The sequence below is a fragment of the Crocuta crocuta genome, unplaced genomic scaffold, assembly GCF_008692635.1.
Source record: "Crocuta crocuta isolate KB4526 unplaced genomic scaffold, BGI_CrCroc_1.0 scaffold344, whole genome shotgun sequence".
NCBI classification, from domain to species: domain Eukaryota; kingdom Metazoa; phylum Chordata; class Mammalia; order Carnivora; family Hyaenidae; genus Crocuta; species Crocuta crocuta.
Genome location: NW_027533081.1, coordinates 1,435,938 through 1,461,549, shown reverse-complemented (window position 1 = coordinate 1,461,549; position 25,612 = coordinate 1,435,938). Strand labels below are relative to the sequence as shown.

Genomic DNA, 25,612 nt, shown 5'->3' with positions numbered 1-25,612 from the left:
GGTGGCGCGAAGGGAGGAGGCGCGGGAGGCCAGGGACCCGCAGTGGGGCGCAGGGCCAATTCCGGGGCGAGGGCGGGCGGGGGACAGGCACGTGCGGGAAAGTGTCTCTGGACTGGAGGGGAGATAAGGCTAGTTTTCTTGAACTTTGGTTTAAACTTGTAAATTTTCCCTGATAAATGAGACGCGCGTTCATGTGCCNGCGGGGAGGCGGGGGGGAGGGGGTGGTGGTGAGAGGTGGGGGATAGGAAGGCACGCAAAGAGTGGGCTGGTCCGGGTGGGAAAGTGGTTCCCGTCCCGCATCCCGAGCCGCAGCGGTTACGAGATGGTGGGTGCCGCTGCCCGGTGCTGGCTCCCCAAGCTCTCGCCTGCCCATATCCCTGTCGGGAAGCTGGCTGCCTGGTCCACCTATGAGGGGCCAGCGGGACGCGGGGCCCAGGGCTGGGTCTGAGCCGTCCCTCCTGCTCATCAGGTCTGGTTCAAGAACCGCCGGGCCAAGTGGCGACACCAGAAGCGCGCGTCAGCGACCTCGAGGCTCCTCCCTGGAACCAAGAAGCCGGCAAAGGAGAGCTGCTGATGGCTCTGGGAGCTACTCCTGGGCTTGGCCGGGTCCTTTGGGGCCGGCGCAGAGAGGGGACAGATCTACCCGAAATGGAGCTGAGAGAGGACACCGACCTCTTCCCGCCTTCAGGCTTCCTGCATCCTGGCGCTAGTGCTCAAAGCAGGAGACTCTCTGCGGGACAGCAGATGTGTGTCTCCTACCTCCTCCCCCGCCCCCGCCCTGCTCCCACCCCCGTGTCACCTGCCCCAGGAAAGGAGGGGGCACTGGACATTTCCACGTGCTCTCCTTTCCAGTGACTAGGGTCGAGGAGATACCCCGGGAATTCCGGGGGGAAGGGGGGCTGGGAGCAGGCCACAGAGCAGATCAGCTTCCTCAACCCCGCACCAACTCCAGGACAGGAACCATCCCTTGTCAGGGGCACCCAGAATCCTCCTCTCCCTCCTGGGATATGCTGATGTCCCTCCTCTCCTCAGTATGGACATAGGTCCCTTGGCCACCAGGGTGGGGTGGGGGTGTTCTGTGCATTCTGGGGTTGTTGCCTTGCATGTGCTGCACTGGGCCTTGGCATCCAGAGCTGCAGGATAAGGACGTTGGATGAGGTCATCTCCAAAAGCCCCCTACCCCACTCCTTAATTCTGTGAGCCTTGTCTGGATACTGGGAAATAAACAAGCAACTACACACAGCACAAAAGCAGTCCAGAGTTCAAAATCCACCATGACTTCACACCCACATCCGGGGGTGGGGGCCAGCTTGTCTTGGGGAGCACAGCCCAGTGAGTCCTCTGTTTCTGTGCTCCCCAGCACAGCAGACTACCCCACAGATCATGGCCTAGCACCCTGGGGAGTCTGTGCTGGCCTTTAGGTACTGCTCACCTGCTTCACGGGTGGAGATCCTTGGCTTCCTCCTTCTGGGGGGTTTACCTACGTGTCTGCCATTCTGTTGTGGCAAGAGGAGGTTTGACTGGGAAGGATGCACCACACTCCCTGCCACTGCCTTGGAAAATCTGTTTTCCTCTCCAACACCCTGGCCGCAGGGTGAAGGACAGTGTGAAAATGAGGCTTTGATCCCCCCCAGCAGGCCTGTATGGTGGGCTCAATCAAGGCACCTAACACCATCATCTGGCTTGGGGACCATGTTCTGCCTCCTCACATGTCCTGGAGGAAATGGGCGGTGGGGGTGGTATCTGAAAGGAGACACAGTCCATTCATTAAAGGTGCAGAAGCCGAGCAGGCGTGATGTCGCCAGCCAGTGCTGTTCTAACACTGCCTCATGCCTCCAGCAGCACTAACCTCCACCCCGTGGGATGCACACTTCTGGCTGTCACAAAGTTCCTTTCCCCGAACCCTGGCCTTGCCCTTGGACATGGCACAGCCTGCCTGCAGATCGCAGGCTGGAACACCCTCATCTCTCTGGGTTCTGGGACCCCAGCACCCCCACCTTGGCTCTTTGTCGTTGTGAAGGGCAGCCATGATCAGAGTTCATCTTCAAGGGACCTGTGGCTCTACTGTCCTCCTGATTTCTCTCCTTTCTCTCTAGCTGCTCCTTGGCAGGTTCACTCCTACAAGCTGCTCGTTAACATAGGTGACCTGCATGCTGGACCCCAGGCATGTCCCTCTCCTCTCCATTCTCTCCATGCTTTATCATGTCCACTTTCAGGCTGCAATTCCCTTCTCTCTTCCACATTTACATCTCCAGCCCTGAACTAAATATTTGTGTCCACCTATCCCCTTGAACTACTCAAGGGGAGGCCACGGTGCTTCAAAATCACCTTGTCCGTGGCAAATTCTTCCTCATGTGCAAACTAGGCGCAGAAGCCAGAGGGGTGGCAATTTCTCCCCACCCCTCTTCTCCCTCACCCACCATACACAGGCCAGCAGCAAATCCATTTTTCTTCCAAAAACAATCCCAGAAGCTATCTTCTCCCCAGCTTCAACTGTACCAGCCTGATGAAAGTGCTGTGACCCCTCACCCTGACCATTGAAGATGCCTCCAGTCTTGTCCACCTGCAGCCACTTTGTGTCCTCTGTAATTCATTCTCCATAAAAGCCAGGGTGCGAGTTTGAACCTGTCCCTCCCCTGCCTACAGCACTCCAAGGGCTTCCCGCTATTCCTAAAGACAAAACCCCTCACTGTGACCCATGAGGTCCCATGCAGCCGGTGCTTGCCCGTCTGGCATACTTCATACCTCACAGTCTGTGTGTCTGTGTGTATCAGAAGGTCTTCTCCCTCTTGCTGCAAGACCTTTGCACCTGCTCTTTCCCTCCTCCAATCGGTGTCTGTTCATCCTTTGGATCTGCCACTTCTAGCCCTGGGGAGACTTCCCCTGACTGCCCCCTAGGTAAGATTCCCCAACAACCATTTTTTTGCACCTGTCCGCTGCAGTATTTTAAAGATTTTTAAGTTTATTTATTTTGAGAAAGGGAGAGAGAGATCGGGGAAGGGGCAGAGAGAGGGAGAGAGAGAATCCCAAGCAGGCTCTGTGCTGTTAGCACAGAGCCCGACCTGGGGCTGGAACTCACAAACTGTGAGATCGTGGCCTGAGCCAAGATGAACAGTAAGACACAACCTACTGAGCCACCCAGCACCCCACTGCCACCCCGTTGCAGTTTGATGCTTGTTTGTGGGATGATGCAACCAGTGTCTGTCTTCCCCATTTGACTGTAAGCTCCACAGGACAGGAACAATCACCATGGAGCGCCCCAGGGAGTGAAGGAATGGCTGCCTATTATACTAAATCGTTCTGGGGGAGAACTTACTTGTTTGACAGAATTCACAACCTCTTTGTGGGAAGAAATGATCATTCTTGAAAAAAACGTTTGGACAATTTTCTGGTCCATTTCAATGAAAGTTAGTCCTCTTCTGGTAAGCCCACTCGTGTTCAGGAACCGAAGAATTTTTTTAAATGTTTATTTTTGAGAGAGAGAGATCAAGAGCGAGGGAGGGGAGGAGAGAGACGGGGCTACAGAGGATCGGAAGCGGACTCTGCTGACAGCAGAGAGCCTGATGCAGGGCTCAAACTCACGAACCCTGAGATCATGACCGGACCCGAAGTCGAAAGCTTAACTGACTGAGCCACCCAGGCGCCCCGGGAAACGAATGATTTTTAACCAGACATTTCTTTATTAGACCATCCTATTTTCCTTTCCTTTTTTCTTTTGTTAGATAACTACAAAGAAAAAAATTGTCTTAGTGTTGTTCTCTTGCATAAAGTTTGAATAAAAACTTTGAAACGAGTATATAGCCACAATGTGTTTTTGTTAATGATATAGAAGTATACCCAATGATTATTCTCGAGAAACTGGAATTCCGAGGTCTTTCAATTTAGCAGTGCTGAATTTTTCAGGATTAGCGTGAATGACACGCCCCTTAGCCTCCCACACCATAGCGCTCCCTGGTGCCCATAGTTAAGATTCGCAGGACCACAGCAGGGCGGGGCAAAGACTACAGCTCCCATAAGGCGCAGGGATAATAGTGACGTCACCACAGCGCGCCGGCTGGTCTTCAAAATGCGCAGCTCTTCCATTGGTGGACTGTTGCGAACGCCTGCGCAGCTGGCGCGGTTCCGCCCCCGCCGTCTCCGGACCCTGTTACGAGCCTGCGCAGCCCGAGCAGTCCTGGGATAGCGATGGAGACGCCCGGCGCGTCAACCCGGGCCTTGCTGCTACCTGCCGCCTCCGGGCCCCGGAGGAAACGCGCGGCAGGGGAGTCGCTTGCGACGAGCAAGCAACGGGTCCTGGACGAGGAAGAGTACATCGAGGTAAGACTTCGATGCGGACTCTAGCGAATTCTGGGTCCTTTCTCCTCCTCGCGCTCTTCTTGGGTCCTTCCTTTCGGGTCGTGACAGTTTTGTCCCCTCGCGGAGGTGGAGCAGCTTGAGTTCGTGTTTTTGGGGTGTGGGTAGTCGGAGAGCCAAATAAGCACGGTGCAGAGTGACTTGTCCTTGATGGAGGCGGCACTAGTAGCGTTGTTAGGGGAGAGTGGGGGCGGTTTTGTATGTGGTGGCGGGGGAGGATTTCGGGGAAAGACGGTTTTTTAGTAAAGTAGGAGTGTGGAAGGATGGTGGCAAAGAGGACTTTCTAAGAGAGCTGTTTGTTTTGGGAGGCCTCTGGGACAGACAGGCAGGTGGCGTTAGTGGACAGCTGGGTGCACAGATGTGCAGCCAGGAGCAAGTCTGGCTGGAGGTACAGACTTGGGAGTCTCAACCAGTGTTCCTGGCGGGAGTGACAGGCCTAAGTCATCCAGGTAAAGCGTTCAGATCGGAAATAGGTTAAGGATGGAATTAAGGGGGCAGCACCCACCTTGGTCCAGCTAGTGTGGACGCGTTGCCAGCAAAGGAGAAGGAGAGCGAGTTAATGAGGGGAGAGAGAAGGGTTTCATGGAAATCAGGTGAACGTTTAGTATTGTTAGATGTTGCAGCAAGATCATAGGGAATGCTTATCCTCGTTGGAAAGTGCAGCTAAAGTCAGAGGATCAATGGGTTGGACTGAGTTTGGGATATTAGCAAGGACCTTAGCGTGTGCATTGGTAGACTGAAAGGCAGAGAAGAAGCAGATGTGAATTATGACTTTTATTCTGACTTCTGACAGGGCCTCCAGACGGTCATCCAGAGGGACTTCTTTCCTGATGTGGAAAAGCTGCAAGCCCAGAAAGAGTACCTGGAGGCTGAGGAGAATGGAGACCTGGAGCGGATGCGTCAGATCGCCATCAAGTTTGGCTCTGCCCTGGGCAAGATGTCCCGAGAGCCCCCACCTCCCTGTAAGAGTGACAGCGGGTGGCCGACAGGGGAACTCCTGCTGAGCTGATGTCTTGGACTGGCTCTAATCCCTTTCCCCTTCCTTCTAGATGTGACTCCAGCCACATTTGAGACCCCTGATGTGCACACAGGCACCGGAATGGTGGGCAACAAGCCCCGGGGCCGGGGCCGAGGCCTGGAGGTTGGCGAGGGTGAGTGAGCAGTTGGGTTTGCTTGAGAGTCTCATCCTGTGCAGCCCTGAGGGGCTGGTTAAGAGGCGGATCCCGTCTTATCCCTGAGGGCTCTGTTTGCTTATATGGTGCCCCATGGGGCCAAAGAACAGTGGTCTAGGAGACAGAAGATCTGGGTCTAGCTCTCAAACACAGAGCAGTTCTCTGAGCCTCTGGCCCTCCTCTGTGGAATGGAAATGTTGCCACCTCTCTCACCAGCCTGCTCACTATTTGCCAGCCCCTGCCCAGTGGGCTTCATGGGCCTTCTCTCCCCTCGGGTCTCTGCTCAGATGTTACCTGTTTAGAGAAACCTTTACTGACCACGTCCTGCCCCCCCCCCCCCCCTGCCATGTGAAGTTACATCACCCTTCGTGCATCGGCCTTCCTGCCTGGCTTTGTTTTCTCACTGCAGGATGTGGCCCTTAAAAAGGCATTTCTCTACATATTCCTTCTCCTCTCCACAGGAGCTTCTCTGTCTCACCTCTGTGTGTGCTTTGCGTCTAGAGCAGCACAGGGAATGTCGTGGGAATAGAGCAAAGGAACAAGTTGTCTTCTTCAGCACGTGTATTGTGTTATCGTGACACGTTCCAACTTTATGAGGGAATTTTTCTGGGAAAGAGCATTTCGAGTCCTGTTGGACATGACTGTACCATAAGCTATAGGACTTGCTCATGATCAGTTGATGGTCTTGTCCATAGTAGAGCATCAGTGCTCAGACAGATATGATGCTGTTCTCTACTAGGTTCTAGTGTGTGGCATGCTGTGTGCTCACACAGACAAAATATTTTCTGCTTCAGAATCCAGCTCCTTGTGGGGCGCCTGGGTGGCTCAGTCTGGTAAACGTCCAACTTTGGCTCAGATCACGATCTCTCAGTTTGTGAGTTCAAGCCCCGCGTAGAGCTCTGCTGACAGCTCAGAGCCTGGAACCTGCTTTGGATTCTGTGTCTCCCTCTCTCTCAACTGCTCCCCTGCTGATACTCTGTTTTTCTCTCTCAAAAAAGATAAACGTTAAAAAAATTTTTAAGTCCATCTCTTTGTTCCCTTACCTAGTTCATCATGTCGTATCTTAGAGCTTGATTCTCCACTGCAGTGTGGCAGAGGCATCACAGGCAATTTGAAGATTCCTTTTGTTTAAATACATCTTGTCAGTAAATCTAGGCATCATTTCAGTAACCTAAGTGGTAGGTACTGTCGTCATTCGGGTTCACAGGTGAGGAAGCCAAGACTCAGGAAAGGAGGTCTCGGGGCTTGGTGGTGGTGGAATGGGGTTTGAGTTTTCCTCTTTCTGCCTCTGGGTCTTGAACTTGTAGCCACTGTGCTTTATGCAGTTGAGCAAGTAGCAGGTGGTCAGGACTCTGGAGTGAATGGGAGACAGAGCTCTCCTCCTGGTGGTCCTGCTGAAGCATGCGCCACTGTGCACAGTGCGATGGGGCCCCTTTGGTGGGGGCGCCCCTTTCTGTGGTGGTGGGAAGGGCGGCTAGAGTTGCGGCCCAGTGCCTGGGAGGCCCCATCTGGAGTACTGGATCATAAGGGGTCCCTGCCATCAAAGCCTCCTAGCAGGCCGGGAGGCTTTGGTGACAAACCATCCGCCTGTAGCACAGGCAGCAGGAAGAGAGGAGCAAGCAGGGTAGGAAGGCCCAGGGACGGAGGGAGAGCTTGGGGCTTTGGAGGCAGGTCCTACAGGTTGGCACAGTTTTGTCAGGGCAAGACTTAACTGTGATCACCTGCCTTTTCTGTAGCCCCTGGATGTTCCTCTTCTGGTGTGAGTCAGACATAACATTTCACCTGACATCTAGCAGTTGAGGACAGCGCCTGAGTGCTCCCTGGGCAGTTGGTGGGGGGAGAGGGGGGTTGATTCTGCCCCTAGGAGGGGAGTTGTCCCACAGTGTGGGCTCTCACCAACACACCCACGACTAGGGTGAGGGTTCCTCTCCTGCTTATGAGGGAGCTTGGTTCCTGAGAACTTGGGACTGCAAAGCTGTATTTATGCTATTTGTGGCTCTGTGTCACCCCATCTACGCCTCTGAGCAGGAGAGGCTGGAGAGGAGGAGGAGAAGGAGCCCCTGCCCAGTCTGGATGTCTTCCTGAGCCGGTACACGAGTGAGGACAACGCCTCCTTCCAGGAGATCATGGAGGTGGCCAAGGAGAAGAGCCGGGCACGCCACACATGGCTCTACCAGGCTGAGGAGGAGTTCGAGAAGGTGTCTTTGGGTGCACAGGCACAGGCGTCCTCTGTCAGGGTGGAGGGAGTTCTGGAGCCAGGGGGACAGTGCCTGGGGGCCTCTCTGACCCTCACTTTCCCCCTGTGATGCAGAGGCAGAAAGATAATCTTGCACTTCCGTCGGCAGAGCACCAAGCCATCGAGAGCAGCCAGGCTGGGGTGGAGACCTGGAAGTACAAGGCCAAGAACTCCCTCATGTACTACCCAGAGGGTGAGCAGGCCAGGCTGGTGGGTCGCATGGGGTGGGACAGTGTGTTTGGATGTGGCCTTAGGGTGTGTGTGTGTGTGTCTCTGCTCCCTTGCATCCTGGGCCTCAGAGGCGCCCTGGTCTGTCTCGGGGCAGAGGAGCCTGTGTGTTGTCAGTGTGGGAGTGAAGCCGTCCCCTGCTTCACTAGGCCCCATGCTTCTGTGTCTCTACCTCAGGCCTTGAGTGCGGGGCCGTGATGGGGACTCCCCACCCCCTGACACTGCTGTTGTCTCTTCTCCATCTGCCAGGTGTCCCTGACGAAGAACAGCTGTTTAAGAAGCCAAGGCAGGTGGTGCATAAGAATACTCGCTTCCTCAGGGACCCCTTCAGCCAGGCCCTGAGCAGGTCCCAGCTGCAGCAGGCCGCCGCCCTCAATGCTCAGGTGAGTGGCAGGGACTGGCTGTGGGCAGAACCTCTCTGCCCACATTAAATTAGTACCTTTTTAAATTCATTAAGTTAGTTGCCTTCATTAAATTAGTACCGTTCTTGGGTTTGGCAGAGCCTAGCAGCGTGGGGGTATTTGGGGCTCCTGTGTGGCAGGGTCCTGAGTCTTTTCTCGACTGTATGGGCTTCCAGTGGGACCAGAGGTATTTGGTAGGTCAGTTCTGTTCCTGCAGGGACGAGGACATGAGAGAAGAGAGGCTGCTGTGAGCCAGCCCAGCGTAGCCAGACCCACACCCCTGTACCAGGCAGGGCAGGGATAGGTGGGGTGTGCAGGCAGCCTGGGGTGCAGTGAGGCTTGGTGGAGCAGACAGCAGGGGTTTCTGGGCCTGGGTGTCACAGTACAAGGTGATGGGGTTGAAGTGGGAGAGGCAAGAAGTGAGAGTGTCTGCAAGCTACAGGTACCTTGTGGGAAAGAGGTCAGAGCACATGTGCCAGTGGTCAGCGTAGCTTCCTGTGGGGGCCTAAGTCGGTAGCCCCTGCACGCAGCTGTGTGGGGCATGGCCTGAAGCCGAGGACCCTGGCACTGCCCTGCCTGGGAGGAATGGGAGCTCCCTTGTTCTGATACCTGCTGTGATAGGTCCTCAAAGTCTTTGCAGGAGCCAGGGTCCTTCCTCTCTCTCCAGCTGCCCCTGTGCATTTGCCCATCAGCTAGCTGGGGAGGGCAGGCTTGGGCCTCCCTTACGCTGGTCTGTCTTGTTTTTTTTCCAGCACAAACAGGGCAAGGTGGGCCCTGACGGCAAAGAGCTGATCCCCCAGGATTCCCCCCGAGTGGGTGGATTTGGATTTGTTGCAACCCCATCTCCTGCCCCTGGTGAGTAGTGGACCTGCTGTCAAGCTGGCCTCCTGATAAGACTGCCTGTGGGGAGATGGGCTGTTGAGTTGGCCCTGGGCACCCTTGACACTTCCCCATGTCTGCCCTGTGCCTCATATGACTCAGAGACCCAGTATCCCACCTGTGCAATGACAGGGCAGTGGGCGGGCCGGAGTCTCAGGGAGCCCTGACCTGAGATGCGTGAGGCCCATTCTCCGGGCAGTCTTCGTGACTTGCCCTGAGCTTAGCAGGACAGACTGGTGTGCTGGCCTCAGGCTGTGGTGAGCATGCTTCAGGGCAAGGGGAGGCTGGGTAGGGGGAGGCTAGGCATAGGGGCATAGGGAAGAGGCTCTGGGCTCCAGCCCTGCGTGACCTTACACAGATTTGTAAGACTTGGGGACAGTCTTGTGGTGTAGGTAGTGTTTTCTTGCTGTTCTGAGCATTGGCCTCTGTATTTTGGGCTGGTTGCTGTGATCTAGGCCTGGGTATGTGGAGGCACTACAGGTTTGTCCAGGGTCCTGCGAGGTTTGGGTGCTCTGAAAGCCCCCAAGTGTCTTCCCGCCTGGGGGTGGGGTGCCATAACAACCTCCAGGCGGCTTCCCTGGCCATGTGCCAGGATAGGGGCCTAGCTGATCCAGCCTGGCTTCTCTGGGGAGCCCCCTTCCCAGGCTAAGCCACACAGATAGCTGTGAGGCTATAGGGGCCTGGGCTTGCCTTGGGCTCAAAGTTGCCTTGGCATTATCCTCTTAGAGGGCAGAGGTGCTAGGGTTCCAGAGACCTAGGGAGGGAGAGTGGGCCAACTGCCAACCTTGGTGTATGTTCGCTGGGATGCTCATGGTGGGAGCTGGCTGTTGTAGGAGGGAGGGCCCGGCAGGACTCTCACCCGGATTCCCTGGCCTCAGGTAACTGTGGGCTCTCTCCATCCGCAGGTGTGAATGAGTCACCGCTGATGACCTGGGGGGAGGTTGAAAACACTCCCTTGAGAGTGGAAGGATCTGAGACCCCCTATGTGGACAGGACGCCAGGGCCAGCCTTCAAGGTGGGTTATGGTGAGACGAGCTCAGGTGCGACCCTGAGTGGGCACATGGTCTTCTCAGCACTTATAGCTCAACACACAGGGGATGACCTAGCTGCCACTGGGCAAACTAGAGCCAAATGAAGGGCCAAGCCATGCTCTTGGACAGACGCCTGCACAGTTACTGCACTTCAGAATAGGGCCGATGCACTAAGGACAGGCGTGGTTGGTTGAGGGACTCAGGTGTGAGGTCAGGGCACCAAAGCCATGGCTCTCTGAGCCTGCAGGCCTGTGGGCCGGGAAGGGTCCCAGAACCCCAGTGTCCCGTGGGATGTGGTTTGCGTCCTCAGAAGGGTTGCGTGCTTGCAGATAGGGACCTCTGATTACAGGAGAGCATGAATCAGGAGGCACCTGTTAAGAAGAAGTTGTCAGAGTGGGAGGTTTATGATACCTGGAGAGGTAGGGCAGAGACGAGAGGTGGTTTGTACAGATGGGGTGGCCTAGGATGGTGTGGGACCCCAGAGAGGCTTCGGGAAGGCACAGTGCTCTGGTCTGCACACAGTTTGTTGGGGAAGCTGAGTGGCATAGTTTAGAACGGGAAGGAAGAGAAGTCCCTGGAAGCTAGGAGCATGCTGTCCTGTTCTTGGGGTGCTAGGAGACCACAGGAGTCGGAGGTCATACTGCAGAGGGCAGCGGGCGTGGGGTTACCTCATGTGCCTTGAAATCCTGAAGAGTCAGACACAGAATTTGGGATTCATGTAGGTCTGCTGCATGGGGAGCTGGGTGATCTCGAACTGGCCCCTCCAAACACTTGCGGCAGTCAGTTTGAAATGCAACAGAAAGGGGCCACCTGGGTGGCTCAGTCAGTTAAGCAACCAACTCTTAATTTCAGCTCAGGGCATGATCTCATGGTTCGTGAATTTGAGCCCCACATCGGGCTCTGTGCTGATGGTGTAGAGCCTGCTTGCTCTCTTCTCTCTCTACCCCTTCAGAGCTCGCTCGCTCTCTCCCTCCCTCTTTCGAAATAAATAAACATTTAAAAAAAAAAGTGAAACTGTTAAAAAAATGCAACAGAAAAAGAGGTCTCGTTAGCTATAGCAGCAGAAATGTAGAATGACTAGCAATAATTATAAAGAAGCCACAGACAAGTGGTATAGACTTTGGTAAGGAAAACTGCCGGAGGGTGCGGGCCCCACTGTGCGGCCTCCCCAGCATAGCACTGCTCGTTCTCCTCTGAGGACTTATGAGAGGGAACACATGTCCAAACAGAATGTGTGCAGAGGATTTTGGCAGCTTGGTTCTTTTTTTTTTTTTTTAATGTTTTTTTTTTTTATTTCAAGGAGAGAGAGACAGCGTGAGCAGGGGAGGGTCAGAGAGAGAGGGAATCACAGACTGAAACAGGCTCCAGGCTCTGAGCTGGCAGTCAGCACAGAGCCCGACGCGGGGCTCGAACCCACAAACCGCGAGATCATGACCTAAGCAAAAGTCGGACACTTAACCAACTAAGCCACCCAGGCGCCCCAATTGGCACCTTGGTTCTTAAACTTGCATGGCCCACAGGAAAACCAAGGAAAACTTAAAAAAAAATTTTTTTTAATAGTTTATTTTTGAGACAGAGAGAGACAGAACATGAGAGGGAGAGGGGCAGAGAGAGAAGGAGACACAGAATCTGAAACAGGCTCCAGGCTCTGAGCTGGCTGTCAGCACAGAGCCCAACGCAGGGCTCGAACCCACGAACTATGAGATCATGACCTGAGCCGAAGTCAGATGCTCAACCAACTGAGCCACCCAGGTGCCCCAAGGAAAACTGAAGAGAGGAATGACGGGGAGGAGTGTGTGGCGGCAGGTGTGTCAAGGCATGCTGCAGGTACAGGTGTGTCGGAAGTCTGCCCCTGGTCCTAGAGCCTACAGGGAGGTAGGGAAGAGATGCTGAACAAACTTTAGTCCAAATTAGAGTTCAGGATATGTGAGAGACAATAGCTCAAATTGTGCTGAGTGGTAGTGTGTGGAAATGAAGTTCTTGATGCACATGGCGGAATGAGTTCCTGGAAGTGGAAATGTTAAGTATAAAAAACAATAAATATAAAACACTTAGAAAATAGTAATAGTATTCAATTTGATCCTAAGATAGGAAAGGTTAGATCTTAAGGGAAGTGAGGGTTAGGTTATACTCTATAAACTGATTAACTTAAGTACAACAAAAAGCAAACACACGTAAGTAAAACTGAAAGTGCATAACTGAGAGGGAATTTGTGGCATAGCTTAAAGTAACTGATGTGGGTAAAGCCCTAAGTAAACAAACGCTTTGATAGAAAAATAGGCCAAGGATGGGTCTTGGGAAGTTCTGGAAAGAAATACAGAAGATTGATAGATGTTAAACACAGAAAGCTGTTTACTCTGGTAGTCAGGGAGAAGCAGATCCAAAAAGACCTGTTTCCTTTAAAAAAAAAAAATTTTTTTTTTAATGTTTTATTTATTTCTAAGAGAGAGAAGCAGCATGAACAGGGGAGGGTCAGAGAAAGGGAGACAAAGAATCTGAAGCAGGCTCCAGGCTCTGAGCTAGCTGTCAGCACAGACCCCGACGTGGGGCTCGAGCCCACGAACCGTGAGATCATGACCTGAGCCGAAGTCGGACACTTAACCGACTGAGCCACCCAGGCGCCCCGTGTTTCTTTCCTACAAGACTGTCAGAGGTCCGTAAGTTGGCAGTGCTGGTTTTCAGGAAACCGTGAGGACAGGCAAGTGGGCAGTTCAGGCAAGCCGTTTGGGGGCTATGGGGGAGGCCGTAGTGGGTTGTCACGGGAAAGAGGCAGGTGCCCCAGTAGCAAGGGACTGCCTGGCTCAGTGGCAGGCCACCCTCACACTTGCTGTCGTGTAGATCTTGGAGCCAGGCCGCAGGGAACGGCTGGGGCTGAAGATGGCCAACGAGGCTGCTGCCAAGAACCGGGCCAAGAAGCAGGAGGCCTTGAGGAGAGTGACGGAGAACCTGGCTAGGTGAGGCGTGTCTGACCTGTGTGGGTGGGGGTCTCTCCCTGCTCCCGTTTGGCCCACCCCTGCAGTATGGATGCACGGCATGCAGGGCAAGCCCAGGGGGGTTCTTTGGTGGGCCCTGTTGCAGCTCCTCTGGTCCAGGGCATGGCCTGTATGAACCAGGATGCAGGGCCCCTCTCCATCTTTTCCTTCCTCAGCCTCCTCCTTGGCACAGCCCTTAGAGGCACTTTTGGGCCCCTTGTCCTGCTATGAGCTCTTGTCATCCCTTTGGAAACAGGTGTATCACTCTCCTTGGAGAGAGTTGGGATCCATCCCAGCTCCACAGCCAAGGGCAGCACCACCACTGGACCTTAAGTTTGGCTACATTGCTATGTGCCAGGCCACCTGGTGTCCTCAGCCTCTAATGGCCATGCATCTCCCATGCGTCTTACTGTGGGGCCATGGGAAGCCCCCTGTGGTGGTGCCCAGTTGGGCCTAATGGTGCCTCTTTGACCCACCTCTTCCATCCCAGCCTCACCCCGAAAGGCCTGAGCCCAGCCATGTCCCCAGCCCTGCAGCGCCTCGTGAGCAGGACAGCCAGCAAGTACACAGACCGGGCCCTGCGGGCCAGCTACACCCCATCTCCAGCACGCTCAACCCACCTCAAGACCCCCGCTGGTGGGCCCCAAACTCCCACGAGCACGCCGGCTCCTGGCTCTGCGGCACGCACCCCACTCAACCAAGATCCAGCCTCCATCACGGATAATCTGCTACAGCTCCCCGCCCGGCGCAAAGCCTCAGACTTCTTCTAGAGCGAGGCCCGGGCTGGGCCGGTGGAGGCTTTGTGGAGCCTGCAGGGCAGCTGCCCGCTTGGCAGAGGACTCCAGCCTTCTGGGGACCCAGGCCCGGGCCAGAAACGGTGACTGTCCAGGAGCCCTGGAAGAGATGCCGTGCCTCGACCAGGCTGGCACAAGACTTGCCCTCACAGCCCTTGGGGTTCACCCCAAGGCCTTGTTGGTACTCTTTTCTATTAACCCCCTGTCTGTTTTTATTTAGCCGTCATTAAAGAGCATCTAGCACTGTCTGGCAGGGCTGTGTCCGACCTCCTCTGCATAGCCCTTAGGCAGCCCACGTGCCTACAGCATGGTCTCAGGACCACAGGCCTTCCTGGAAGGAAGCTTCTGGGTGAGGTGACCCTTGGAAGACCAGGGTGTCTGGCCTTTCTTGCCACTACCTACAGTGCTTTCTGTGGCACTCCTGGGGCTTGGAACCTACCTTTTGGGCTGAGTTCAGAGCATGCTGGGCCCTGCCCCCAAAAGTTCTGTTCCTCTGAGGGAAGAAGGGAGTTCTTGGAAGTCAGGCCCCTCGTGTTTTGCTGGGGCTCTGGGTCCAGGTCTTCAGCCTCCCCAGCCAGGCCGGGCCCTCGTGGTTTGCTGGTGACAGGGCTGCGCAGGTCCTACGTGTCAGACAGTCCCTCACATGAGGCACCTTCCCAGGGGCTTCAACGTCACCTCTGAGTCCCTGGTCTCCAGCTCAGATGGGGCAGGGCTGTCTCTGTCTTCCTGCCCTTCCGTCTCCCAGTGCTCCAGGCACTGCTTTCCGTAATGCTGCTGAGTCACTGGTAGGAGTCGTGGTAACAGTAACCTGGGTCACCACATCAAAATAGGGCCAGGCCCCATGCAGACCCCACAGCAGTATGTGCACCACAGGCCACACTTGCCCATGACCAAGAGGGCTTTGGTGCCCGGCCCTGGGAGGCCCGGGCCAGCTGCTTCACAGGGAAGTGGGGGAGCCAAACTGGCTCCCAGATGGGTCTCTTTAGGCATCAAATGGGGTCAGGTTTTGGGTTGTGCCCTCTAAGAGGCTTGCACTGCCCAAGAAAGCCTGGAATCTACTCAGACCACAGTCTTTCTCTCTCTGAATGCACCCAGCCCTGCACTGGCCATTGTCTTGGATGGTCCCACAGAGGTCCTCGCCCCCTCTGTGAGTGCTATGTTCCCTGTAGGCTGGCGTGGGGGTTGCTGCCTCCCTGGGTACCCACCAGCCTGTGCTCCTCAGCTGCCAGCTCCCAGGCTGGACTCCAGCCAAGTACTGTGACTCACCAGAGGGTGAGCTCAGCGGGTGGGCCCAGGAGTGCCCCGGGGGCCAGAAACATGTGGCCCTTGGTGCTTTCCCCTATAGGAAAGGGTGGGCAAGGGCCAGAAAAGCATGGAGGCAGGGGTTTGAGTGTGGTGTGAGTGAAGCACAGAGGGAGACGCTGTCCAGGCAAGGCCACCAAGGCCAAGCACTGGCCCCCTTGAGCACTGGCTGGTGTGTGGGGTAAATGGGAAAGGGTGGGAGGCTGTGGGTGAGAGGTCTGGGCTGGGGCTGTTGTAGCAGATGAAAGGGCACTCGAGGGGCTGAGGTCACTGATCATAATTGCAGTGATGGAGAAAGGGGCTGTCTGAGGGAGCAGGATGGGATTAGGGTCAGAGTGGGCTGTGCTGTGCCTGAGCAGGAGATACACGTGCAGCTGGCCAGCCCTAGAGGCACTGAGCCAGGAGCAGGTTAGAGGGAGAGGGTGGGGACCTGGCAGTGGATTGCAGCTGAGGTCTTCTTGCCCACAGGGCCTCACTGTGAGTCTGCCTTTGCCTGAGCGCTGGTCCCTGCACCCCTGCGCTGGAGACCCCCACGCCGCAGGGAGGGTGGTTGGCTGAGTCCTAGAGAAAAAGACTCCTCAAGGGGCACTCTTGATGCTTATATACACTTTGTGGTTTATTTGGTGGTCCGTAATTAACGTCTTTGCTACTAAGTGGAAGAAAGCTAATAGAACGTAATCAAAATAGTGGTTTAATTGACGGATTTTACTTGTTCCTTGCACCTGTGCCTTCTTCAGCTCCTACCTGCTTATTTAGTTTATGGGGGCGCACACCATGCATCATGCCCCCCAGGCCCTCAGCACCACTAGGTGCTTGCTTTCCCCACCTCGGCTCCGGTGACATGATGCTCTTTCATCTTGGAGGTCTCGGCCAGCCTGTCCTCCATCCTGTCCTCATTCTCGGGCACCACCAGCAGCCGGTGCTGTGTTTTGGCCCCCAGCTTGTGGTCGGGCCGGTGCTCGGGCCGAGAGGCTGGGCGGGTGTCCAGTTTGCACTCGGTCCGGTACTTGCCCTCACCCTCCCTCTTGAAGGAGGCAGAAGACATAGCTTTGGGCTTGGGGGGCTGCAGCCATGAGTGGCTGAGGATCTCATCAATGTGCAGCCGCCGGTTGACGTCTGGCTGCAGGATTCGGTAGATGAGGTCCTTGCACTCGCCTGACAGGTTCTTGGAGCGGGGGAAGTCCACGCGGTGCTCCTTCTGGATGCGCAGCATCTTCTTGATGTCAGAGTCGTCATAGGGCATCGAGCCACAGACCATGATGTAGAGGATCACGCCCAGGCTCCAGATGTCGTACACCTTGGGCTGGTAGGGGATGCCCTGCAGCACCTCGGGTGCTGCGTAAGCCGCCGACCCGCAGAAGGTCTTGCTGAGGATGATGCGGCCACTGCCGTCCCGCAGGCAGCGCTTGGAGAAGCCGAAGTCAGAGAGCTTGATGTTGAAGTCCTTGTCGAGGAGGAGGTTCTCGCACTTGAGATCTCTGTGGACAACGTCCAGGTCGTGGCAGTACTTGACAGCCGAGGAGAGCTGGCGGAACATCTTACGAGCCACGTCCTCGTGCAGCGCTCCCCGACACTTGATGAACTCGAGGAGGTCACCCTGGACCCCGAGCTCCATGACAATGTAGATGCGGCCATCAGAGGTCTCAAAGATCTCATAGGTCTTGATGATGGAGCGATGGTTGACGGTTGCCAGGATGTCCATCTCCCGAGGAAGGAATCTCTCCACGAAGTCGGTGGGCGTCTTCTTGCGGTCGATGATCTTGACCGCCACGTTGAACTTGAGCCGCTCAGAGTAGGCAGATTTAACTTTTGCATATGAGCCCTTGCCAAGATTGATGCCCACGATGTAACCTTTCTTCCTTAGGACTGCGGCATCATCCATGGTGCCAGGTGCGGCTGGCGCCGCTGTGCTCTACATCCCCTCCCCACTTGGGCCAGCGGGCATTGTCCTCATTTACACTGTGGGGAGCCGTCTGGCTGGGCTGGGCCTGGACTTGGAGGGGTGGAACGCTCAGCATTGTCTCTGCGTGACTTCAGCATGTGAAGTCATAAAGCCAGGCTGCCGGGAGTGGGGACTGAGCTGGGGGAAACGGGGCCCCTGGAACCCTGGAAGCCAGGCTGGCCCAGCAGGAGTGCCTGCTCCCCGCCCACTGGACAGAAGTCAGCACCCAGGACTGTGGTAACCCTCCCTGCTCCTCTTCACTGTGGCTTCCTTGTCATGAGTCAGGCCCAAGGGAAGGCCACCCAGGCCAAGCCAGAGTGCCAGCCCCATGCCCACTTCCATCTGGCTGTGGGGACTGACCCTGCATTGGTCCATGCCTCACTAGGGCCGATTTCCTGCAGCTTTTTTGGGGTATGAAGAAAACCCTCTCTCGGGCTGGTGTCCTTGGAATCGGTGGCGCCTGGGAGGGACGGCTCTGGTCTGGCCAGGCTGGCAGCTGTCCCCAGCCTTATGAATGAGAGCAGTTCCTGTTTTGGGTAGAAGGCTGGGGAGAAGAGTGCTATTGTGGTGAGCAGAGCATGTGTGGGGGGTGGGAGGCAGGCAGAGCTCTGGGCCCCAGACTGACAAATCCATGTTCCGAGGGCTGGGGCCTGCCTGGAGGATGGGCCAGGCCTCGAGCAGGTAGAGGGAGGTGGTGAGGCATCCAGGCAGGCAAGAGCCTGGGAGAGGTGAGGGCTTGTTCTGAGAATGGCTGAGTCCCACAGTCTGGAGTGAGGTGGAGAAGGGAAGTGGCCACTTTCCCTTGAGTGGCGTGTTGTCATTGCAGGGCCTGCGGCCAGAAGAGCCATGACCCAAGTCACATTTTAGGATGGTCATTGTCAGAGTGCATAGAGAATGGTCTTCAGGTTAAGTGGAGGCCAGTGCCTTTGATCCAGACAGGAGGCTGGACCAGAGTGAGCCTGTGGGGACTGAGTGCCAGAAAGAGACAGAGGATCTGGTGCACTCGCCAGTCAGTGGGCAGGGCCTTGGGTGGAGCTTTGCTGCTGGGGTCCTGATAAGAGTAGGCACCTGCATGAGCAGGGGGTTCCTGAATTTGTGAGGAGTGGGCATGCTGTGGAACCCTGACATAGCACTGTTTGCATCTCTGAAGCTGTTTTCTGCACCTAAAAGCAATGCGAAAACCCTTTTGTGTTTGCTTTGGGAATTGGGGCAACCTACGTGTGTCTCCTCGGGGTACTTTGGAAGCCCTGCTGCTTCATCTGCTCTCCATCACAGGCATCCCATGCCCACACATAGCTGGTTGCTATGGTGGGGGTGCCATGTGCTCAGTGTTCAGGGGGCGGAAGAGGAGGCCTGCCTCTATGTGGGTGGTCAGGAGGGGAGGTGATGAAGGAGCCAGCATGCAGACGATCTATAGGGCCCCGCCAGGTTGATGAGGGGTAGGATGTGCCAGGCAGAAGTGCCATCTTGGCCCGAGCACAGCCATGTGGACATACTTGGGGCACGTGGGGAGCTCACTGAGGTTCATGTGGAAGATCTCAGGGGCGGGGCAGCCAGAGTCCTGATGCCATTAGGAGTGAGTGCCCTCCAACTGCCATGGGCTCCCGGCAGCCTGCTCCCAGCTCTTTGGAGTTCCTGTTGCTTTAGCTTGATGCCTGCTTTCTCCTGGGATGTCTTTGGTCACTCCTTTGCATCCCAGAATAGGCTGGCTGTGAGGATTTGCAGGCCAGGACCCAGGAGCATGACAGTCTCCCCGGCCTTTCTCCTGCACTCCCAAACGTGCTATTTGGGGTCCCCCCTGCACATCTGCCTTTTTGGCTGACTCCACCAACCCACTCGCTTTTCCTTTTTTTGTGGATCCTGCTCCCTCACACTCTGTCTTTGCCCGGGACAGCATGGCTTCTGCGGTTCTTGGGGACGTGGAGGAGGTGGTATAAGCTGGGCTGCCACAGCGGCAAGCAGGTGCCTTCAGCCAGCACATGCACACAGGGGCAGGCATGGGAAGGGAATGGGAAGTGCTAGATTGGACCTGGGGCCTCCAGGGGTATCTCCCAGCCCGCAGCCCCGTGCATGTGAGACCTGGAGACTGGGGAGGCCACTTCCCCCTGATTTCCTTGTTTCCTATGTTTCTCCACTCACTCCATTGGCATTTGAGGGCTGGTTCCATTTGCTGGAGTTCGCTGATGAACTAGACAGGACCCATGCTCTCCTGAAGCCCAGAGGACAGGGAGCTTCAGTGTCACACCCAACAGCACGAGTGCCCGGTGGTGGCTGTGCCGTGACAAGGGAACATGGGGCTATAAGGGAAAAATGGGCTGGATGTGGGGAGGGTGGGAGGGCTGAGGTCTGAGGAGGTAGTCACATGGGGGAGGACAAGGATGTGCTAGAGTATGTGATGGCTTGAAGGGACACAGTGTGATGGGAGTGTGCAGAGGCGGGAGGGAGCACCACAGGCCATGGAGGCCATGGTGAAGGTCTTGATCGTAAAGCCTTGTGGAGGGTCACTGATGGGGTCTGACCCAAGTCAGTTGAGCAGCTCACAGGAGTGACCAAGAATGTGAGGCCCCCCGGGAAGGGGTGAGCTTCAGTTACCTGGGCTGCCACTCTGTGCTGTGTGATTTTAGGTTGTCGCCCACCCTCTCTGAGCTGTCTTCCCCCTTGTAAAGCACACAGTAGATGCTCTTTCCTGGGGCCCGTCCTGCCCAGGCTTGTCCTGTGGCTAGGCTGTAGTGAGTTGCTCCCAGGTCCTCTTGCTGAATATTGTGCCCTGCCTCGATGTAGCCACAGATGACCAAGCAGAGGTTCCCACTCCAGTGAGCCCCATGTACTCTGGAATTTTACTCCACCACCAGATAAGCTGTATGATCTGGGTTTCTGGGCCTCTGGAGAAAATGGGGTGCTTCCTCTGGTATTACCCAGGGCCTGTTCTGTGCCTGGACCCTGGTACTCACAGGCCTACCCCAGCAGAGCTTAGAGTGGAGCTGTCAAGCCCAGAAAGCTTTGTGGAGGCCAAGCCCCCTCGGCTGATCCTGGAGACATGGGCAAGGTCTGCAGGGATGCATCTACAAGCATGATTACAGCACGTGTGTGTTGGGGGGTGTGAGCATGAGGGAGGGGGCTGGGAGGTCAAGAGAAGCCAGACCTGGGATGCCAAGGCCAAGCACTGGGATCCTTCCCAAGGGCAGTGGGATCCAGACCATGTGCAGGAGGCAGCTCTGGCCACTGGAGAAGTGATGGAGCAGGTAGAGGTAGCTGAGCTGCATGTTCATGATACACAGGAGCATGGAGATAGGAAGGCAGAATGTGTGAAGGCGGCTGGGGGGTGGGGGAGCTGAGAGGAGAGATGGAGTGGATGTGGGGAGGGCTGCAAAGAGAGCAGGGCCAGGGCACTCACTGGATCTCACTTCTCCCAGGGCCTGGGGTTGGGGTCTTTCCAGGACGATGACATAGGCAGGGGAGGGGTAAGTCTAAAGGCTTTTTGTCCTTTTGATGTGCCAAACCCACAGATCCACATGAGGTTGTCCAGAGTGAGTGCAGAGCAGGAAGAGAAAGGGGCTGCTGTGGCTGAGGTGAGAACAGCGTGAGAATGACATGGGTGGACAGCACAGGACACAGTAGCCAGCAGTGCTAAACGCTGGTCTCCTCCCTCTACGGGACACCTATGGCCATAGGAGACAGGCCTGCATTGTGATCACACCTGTCCTCTCTCCTTGCCAATGTCTGCTTATCCACTCTGGCATGGAGCATTACCCCTGGGGACAGACTGGGACTAGAAGGGAAAGGGATGCAGTCAAGGCAACACAGTGACTATGGGACATGCAGGCTGGGTGGCATGAGGCCATCTGGCATCCCACTCTCCACTACTTCTCCTGGGCAGGGAGAATGACCAGGGGCGGATGGCTCAGGGCATGTCCAGAACTAGGTGCTGGTTGGCTATGGGGAAACCCCTAGTAGACAGAGCAGAAGAAACGAGTTGCCTAGCAGGGTGGAGAGGTTAACAGGGGTTGAGAGGCTGGTTCACCTCTCCCTGCAGGGCACCTCCCCAACCAGCATAATTGAGGTGGGGCTACAGACAGAGCCCCCTGCCTCCTGCCCCTCTGCCGCAGGCAGCCACCTTGCCCTTCTGGATCCTGTCCTCTCCGTGCCCTCTCCCCTTCCTCAGCACTGCACTCATGGCCTCCCTCTTGAAGTAGCATCTTCCTTGCTCAGCTCTCTGCTCTGGTCCAGGGCCTGAGGTCACAGGTAGGGCTGGGCACACTGGGATTTATTTTCCCAAACTGGAGGTGAAATGCGGTGTGATCTGAGAGTGGGGAGCTGAGGTGGAAGGCAGGATCCTCTCCCTGGATGACCACAGTCAGCCAGGGCAAAGACATTCACTTTGGGGTCTGCACTAATATAGTGATTTATTGTTCCTTTAGCCATGTGGGTTACCAAGTTCAAAGGGAAGGAGAAGAAATTGACGAAAATAGTGGCTCATCCAGGACAGTTTTCCCTCTTTGGTTTGTCCCTTGGCTTCTTTGGAGCTCAGGCTCAAAGGCATGAGCTCTGCATCATTCCCTGCCAGCCCCCTGGGCTGAGAGAGGCTCACTAGGTGTGTGGCTCTGGAGGCTGTGAGGGAGCCCCCTCCTCTGTCTCCCTGCTAGGCAGCTCGTTGGGATCCAACTGCTTTGACACCTGCACTTGTAATGTCTCCTCGTCGGGTTTTGCCTCCGACCGGATCTCAGGCTGTGTCTCGGGCTGTGCCTCCTCCCGGAGTTCCACCTTGGTGGCGGACTTCTTCTCAGGGGTCTCAGGGGTCCACGAGGTCTCAGCGCCCCGGGAGCTCTCCCCGTCCTTGTTGATGGCTCCAGAGGACGGGCCCCGTGGCTTGGGCTGCACCCAGCAGTGGCTGAGGATTTCATCAATGTGCAGCCTCCGGCTGACATCCGGCTGTAGCATGCGGTAGATGAGGTCTTTGCACTCACCCGTCAGGTGCTTGGAGCGGGGGAAGTTGACACGGTGCTCCTTCTGGATGCGTAGCATCTTCTTGATGTTGGAGTCATCATAAGGCATGGAGCCACAGACCATGATGTAGAGGATCACGCCCAGGCTCCAGATGTCGTACACCTTGGGCTGGTAGGGGATGCCCTGCAGCACCTCGGGTGCTGCATAAGCCGCCGACCCGCAGAAAGTCTTGCTTAGTGTCAGCCGGCCACTGTCATCCCTCGGGCAGCGCTTGGAGAAGCCGAAGTCAGAGAGCTTGATGTTGAAGTCCTTGTCAAGGAGGAGGTTCTCACACTTGAGATCTCGGTGGACGACGTCCAGGTCATGGCAGTACTTGATGGCTGAGGAGAGCTGGTGGAACTTCTTGCGAGCATCATCCTCGTGCAGGGCTCCCCGGGTTTTGATGAACTCGAGGAGGTCGCCCTGGACCCCGAGCTCCATGACGATGTAGACCTTGCCGTCTGATGTCTCAAAGATCTCGTAGGTCTTGACGATGGAGCGGTGGTTTAGCATGGCCAGAATCTCAATTTCCCGGGGAAGGAATTTCTCCAAGAAGTCCGTGGGGGCTTTCTTGCGGTCGATGATCTTGACCGCCACGTTGAACTTCAGGCGCTCAGAGTAAGCGGATTTGACTTTTGCGTACGAGCCCTCTCCCAAATTTATCCCCATGATGTAGCCTCGTCGCTTGAGGATGGCAGCGTCATCCATGGTGCCGGGAGCGCCCAGTGCCTCTGAGGCTGCCCTCTACATCCCTGCGGGACATGGGCCAGCGCCGTCCTCATTTACACTGTGGACAGAGGGTCCTCTGGGCTGGCCGGGCCTGCTGTCCCTGCCTCCTAGAGGCCAAGACTCTGGGGTGGAACGTTCAGCATCGTCTCCCAGGTGACTTCAGTGGGTGAAGTCATAAAGGAGGAGTGCCCTGGGGGAATGAGGCTCTGGCCTGAGCCATTTGGACTTGGAACCCTGGAAGGCCAGCGAGGGGGCTGAAGCAGACCAAAGGCCAGAGGAGAGTGGTCTTGCACTTGGCTGGGACCCGAGGTACGAGAGGGCTGTGAACACATCAGTGTGCGGGTGTTTCTAAACCAGGAGCCAGATCTGCTTGTGGGGCTGCTTGCTGCAGCATGGGGCATCCCAGGGAATCCAGGACAAATGGTCCTATTCGTCTGAGTCTCAGGAGGGAAACTAAAGACGTACTCAAGTTAAGGGCAGTCTGAAGAGTTTAATAAATTCATCTTACTTTCTGTGGTTTATCTATACCATGGAATACTACATGGCAATGAGAAACAATGAAATCTGGCCATGTGTAGCAACATGGATGGACCTTGAGGGTGTTATGCTGAGCGAAATAAGTCAGGCAGAGAAGGACAGATATCATATGTTTGCACGTGTAGGAGGATTAGGAGGAACTTGACGGAGGTACAAGGGGGAGAAGAAGGGTGGAAATGGTGGGGGAAAGGGAGAGAGGCAAACCATGAGAGACTCTTGAATGCTGACAAAAACTGAGGACTGATGGATGTGGGGGGGAGGGAGGGATGCGCATGGAGGAGGACACTTGTGGGGATGAGCACTGAGTGTTATGTGGAAACTAATTTGACAATAAACTATTTGTAAAAAAAAAAATCATCTTTTAAAGGCGGGAGGTGAGTGTAGGGTACCCCAAGGGTTGCAACAGACCCCTGGAAGAAGGGAACGTGGGTCACTGGAACCTGGGAAGAGAGTAGAGGACCACCTTGAGAGACGCAGTGACCTCTGGTAGAAGCTGCAGTGACCCCAAAGGGAGGGAGCTAGGGAAAAATATCCCTGATCTCTTTTCCCTCCCTTCGGTCCTGGAAGCCCTTGGTGGTGTCCACACAGGCAACCTGCAGGCCACACAGCAGGGCCAAGCGTACAGGTGGATCAAGATGGGCAAAACTCCTGCAAGGTGACTACGGTTTCAGAGGCCAGGGCTTTGCCTTCTCCCTGCATCATTTGGCCTTTTCACCTCCCTGTCCTACTCTCATCGGAACCTTTGCTGGCCTGCGTCTCCAACAGTGGCTCTGCAAGGGAACAACTGGCTGGGATATCTGCTCTTAGCTGTGAGTTGCCTCCCTGGGGTCGGCCTCGCCTGTAACCGTGGCAGGGCTCCCACGGCAGATTGAAAGCTGCGCCTGAATCGCTCCTGGGAATGCTCCATGAGGACAATGCAAGCAGCCAGGGCAGTGTTGGATAGGGACCACTGCTTCTGCCACCAGTGGGGCCCCTCTGCTGTGACAGACTCTTTGTCTAGCATCTGATACAGGCTACACCCAGAGAGAGCAGGAGCAGGGAGGTCCGGCCTAGCCTTCGGTTTAACCTTGGCCATATCCACTCAGAGGGAGTGGGTACCTCTCTCAGTGATCCTGAGTGTCATAGGCTGGAATCCTAGGATATTCAGGAGGATCGTGCCTTGAAAGGGCCTGAGAGGACTGCTCCTGAGGAGTAAGTTGGTGGGGATGGAGGTGAGCCAGGCTAAAATGGGTCTCCCTTTTTTTCTGCGCCCATCTTCACCCTCTTCCCCAGCCCTACACCCTACGCCAGGCCTTGTGGTCCTTCCATTGGGCACCCTGCTCCTCTCCTGCTGAGGACAATCCATCTGCTGTGCCCTCTTCCACAGTCACTCTGTTCCCTGACAGGTGTGAGGCCAGCAGTGGAATGGTCTCCTGAGCCTTTCCTCTATGCAGACGTGGCCTGCTGTGGCAGCAGCTGTGCCCAGCATTCCTCCCCGCCGCCTCCCACGTTGTGTAGGCACAGTCTTCTTCCTCCAGAGGCCAGCTTTGCTCCACAGTCTAGGATCTGGGTTTCCTTGTCAGCGCTCCTTGTAGGACACTCCTTTAGGCTATTTCTTCATTTGAAACATTTTCCGTAGTGTGGACTGGTTCCTTACACGGTGGCACCTCCATTCCCCCAACTTCCCACTTCCTCAAAGCTTGTCTGAGTCCCTCCAGTTTTCCTTATCTCTTTTCCGCAGCGGTTCTGATTTTAAAAGACCACTGTAGGGAGTACTGTTGGGCCGCGGACAGGACCTGGGCCTGCAGGTATGCAAGGTGTGAAGACCCACTCTTCACCCGGGACCACTTCGGCTCCTTGTCGCTCCCCTCTTCCTTCACGCTCAGCCCTCCAGGGCCACTTCCCGCTCCTCTGCTCCCTACCTCATCCACCCCGCTGCGCCCGCCCCTGTCTGTGTCCGTCAGCTTGGCCCTGTTACCCCTCCCCCACTGCCCTTGCCCAGCGCGTCCAGAGCTAGTATCCTGGCCCTTTGCAGGCCCCGCCACCCAGGCCCCACCCCCGGGCCCCACCTCTC

At 55.9% G+C, this 25,612-nt stretch overlaps 4 protein-coding genes across 4 annotated transcripts in view; 2 read left to right on the top strand and 2 right to left on the bottom strand.

Annotated features, from left to right (window-relative positions):
• The first annotated feature begins 4,174 nt into the window (after window positions 1-4,174).
• ESS2 (ess-2 spliceosome associated protein) lies at window positions 4,175-14,319 on the top strand. The gene is made up of 10 exons (XM_077745891.1): window positions 4,175-4,317; window positions 5,147-5,315; window positions 5,403-5,504; window positions 7,554-7,723; window positions 7,837-7,954; window positions 8,239-8,372; window positions 9,143-9,245; window positions 10,175-10,284; window positions 13,139-13,254; window positions 13,763-14,319. The coding sequence occupies exons 1-10, from the start codon at window positions 4,186-4,188 to the stop codon at window positions 14,040-14,042; spliced, it is 1,434 nt and encodes a 477-aa protein (XP_077602017.1). The 5' UTR covers window positions 4,175-4,185; the 3' UTR covers window positions 14,043-14,319.
• A 1,724-nt stretch (window positions 14,320-16,043) lies between these two features.
• Window positions 16,044-17,363, bottom strand: TSSK2 (testis specific serine kinase 2). The gene has a single exon (XM_077745866.1). It carries the CDS (start codon window positions 17,248-17,250, stop codon window positions 16,174-16,176), a length of 1,077 nt encoding a protein of 358 aa, XP_077601992.1. The 5' UTR covers window positions 17,251-17,363; the 3' UTR covers window positions 16,044-16,173.
• Window positions 17,364-21,694: 4,331 nt separating this feature from the next.
• Window positions 21,695-23,150, bottom strand: TSSK1B (testis specific serine kinase 1B). The gene has a single exon (XM_077745815.1). The coding sequence runs from the start codon at window positions 22,999-23,001 to the stop codon at window positions 21,898-21,900; it is 1,104 nt and encodes a 367-aa protein (XP_077601941.1). The 5' UTR covers window positions 23,002-23,150; the 3' UTR covers window positions 21,695-21,897.
• DGCR2 (DiGeorge syndrome critical region gene 2) overlaps window positions 23,055-25,612 on the top strand; it is a 104,277-nt gene continuing 101,719 nt past the window's right edge. Inside the window, exons 1-2 of the mRNA XM_077745924.1 lie at window positions 23,055-23,175; window positions 23,239-23,331. Of these exons, the coding sequence (XP_077602050.1) occupies window positions 23,055-23,175; window positions 23,239-23,331 (214 nt within the window). The remainder of the gene's footprint in view (window positions 23,176-23,238; window positions 23,332-25,612) is intronic.

What these genes read in the sequence shown, in the direction of transcription:
- ESS2 (XM_077745891.1), top strand. Translation starts at nt 4,186, where the DNA reads ATGGAGACGCCCGGCGCGTCAACCCGGGCCTTGCTGCTACCTGCCGCC. An exon ending in CCGAGAGCCCCCACCTCCCT is followed by an intron (nt 5,316 to 5,402) that starts GTAAGAGTGACA and finishes CCTTCCTTCTAG; the next exon opens with ATGTGACTCCAGCCACATTT. An exon ending in CTGAGGAGGAGTTCGAGAAG is followed by an intron (nt 7,724 to 7,836) that starts GTGTCTTTGGGT and finishes CCTGTGATGCAG; the next exon opens with AGGCAGAAAGATAATCTTGC.
- TSSK2 (XM_077745866.1), bottom strand. Translation starts at nt 17,250, where the DNA reads ATGGATGATGCCGCAGTCCTAAGGAAGAAAGGTTACATCGTGGGCATC.
- TSSK1B (XM_077745815.1), bottom strand. Translation starts at nt 23,001, where the DNA reads ATGGATGACGCTGCCATCCTCAAGCGACGAGGCTACATCATGGGGATA.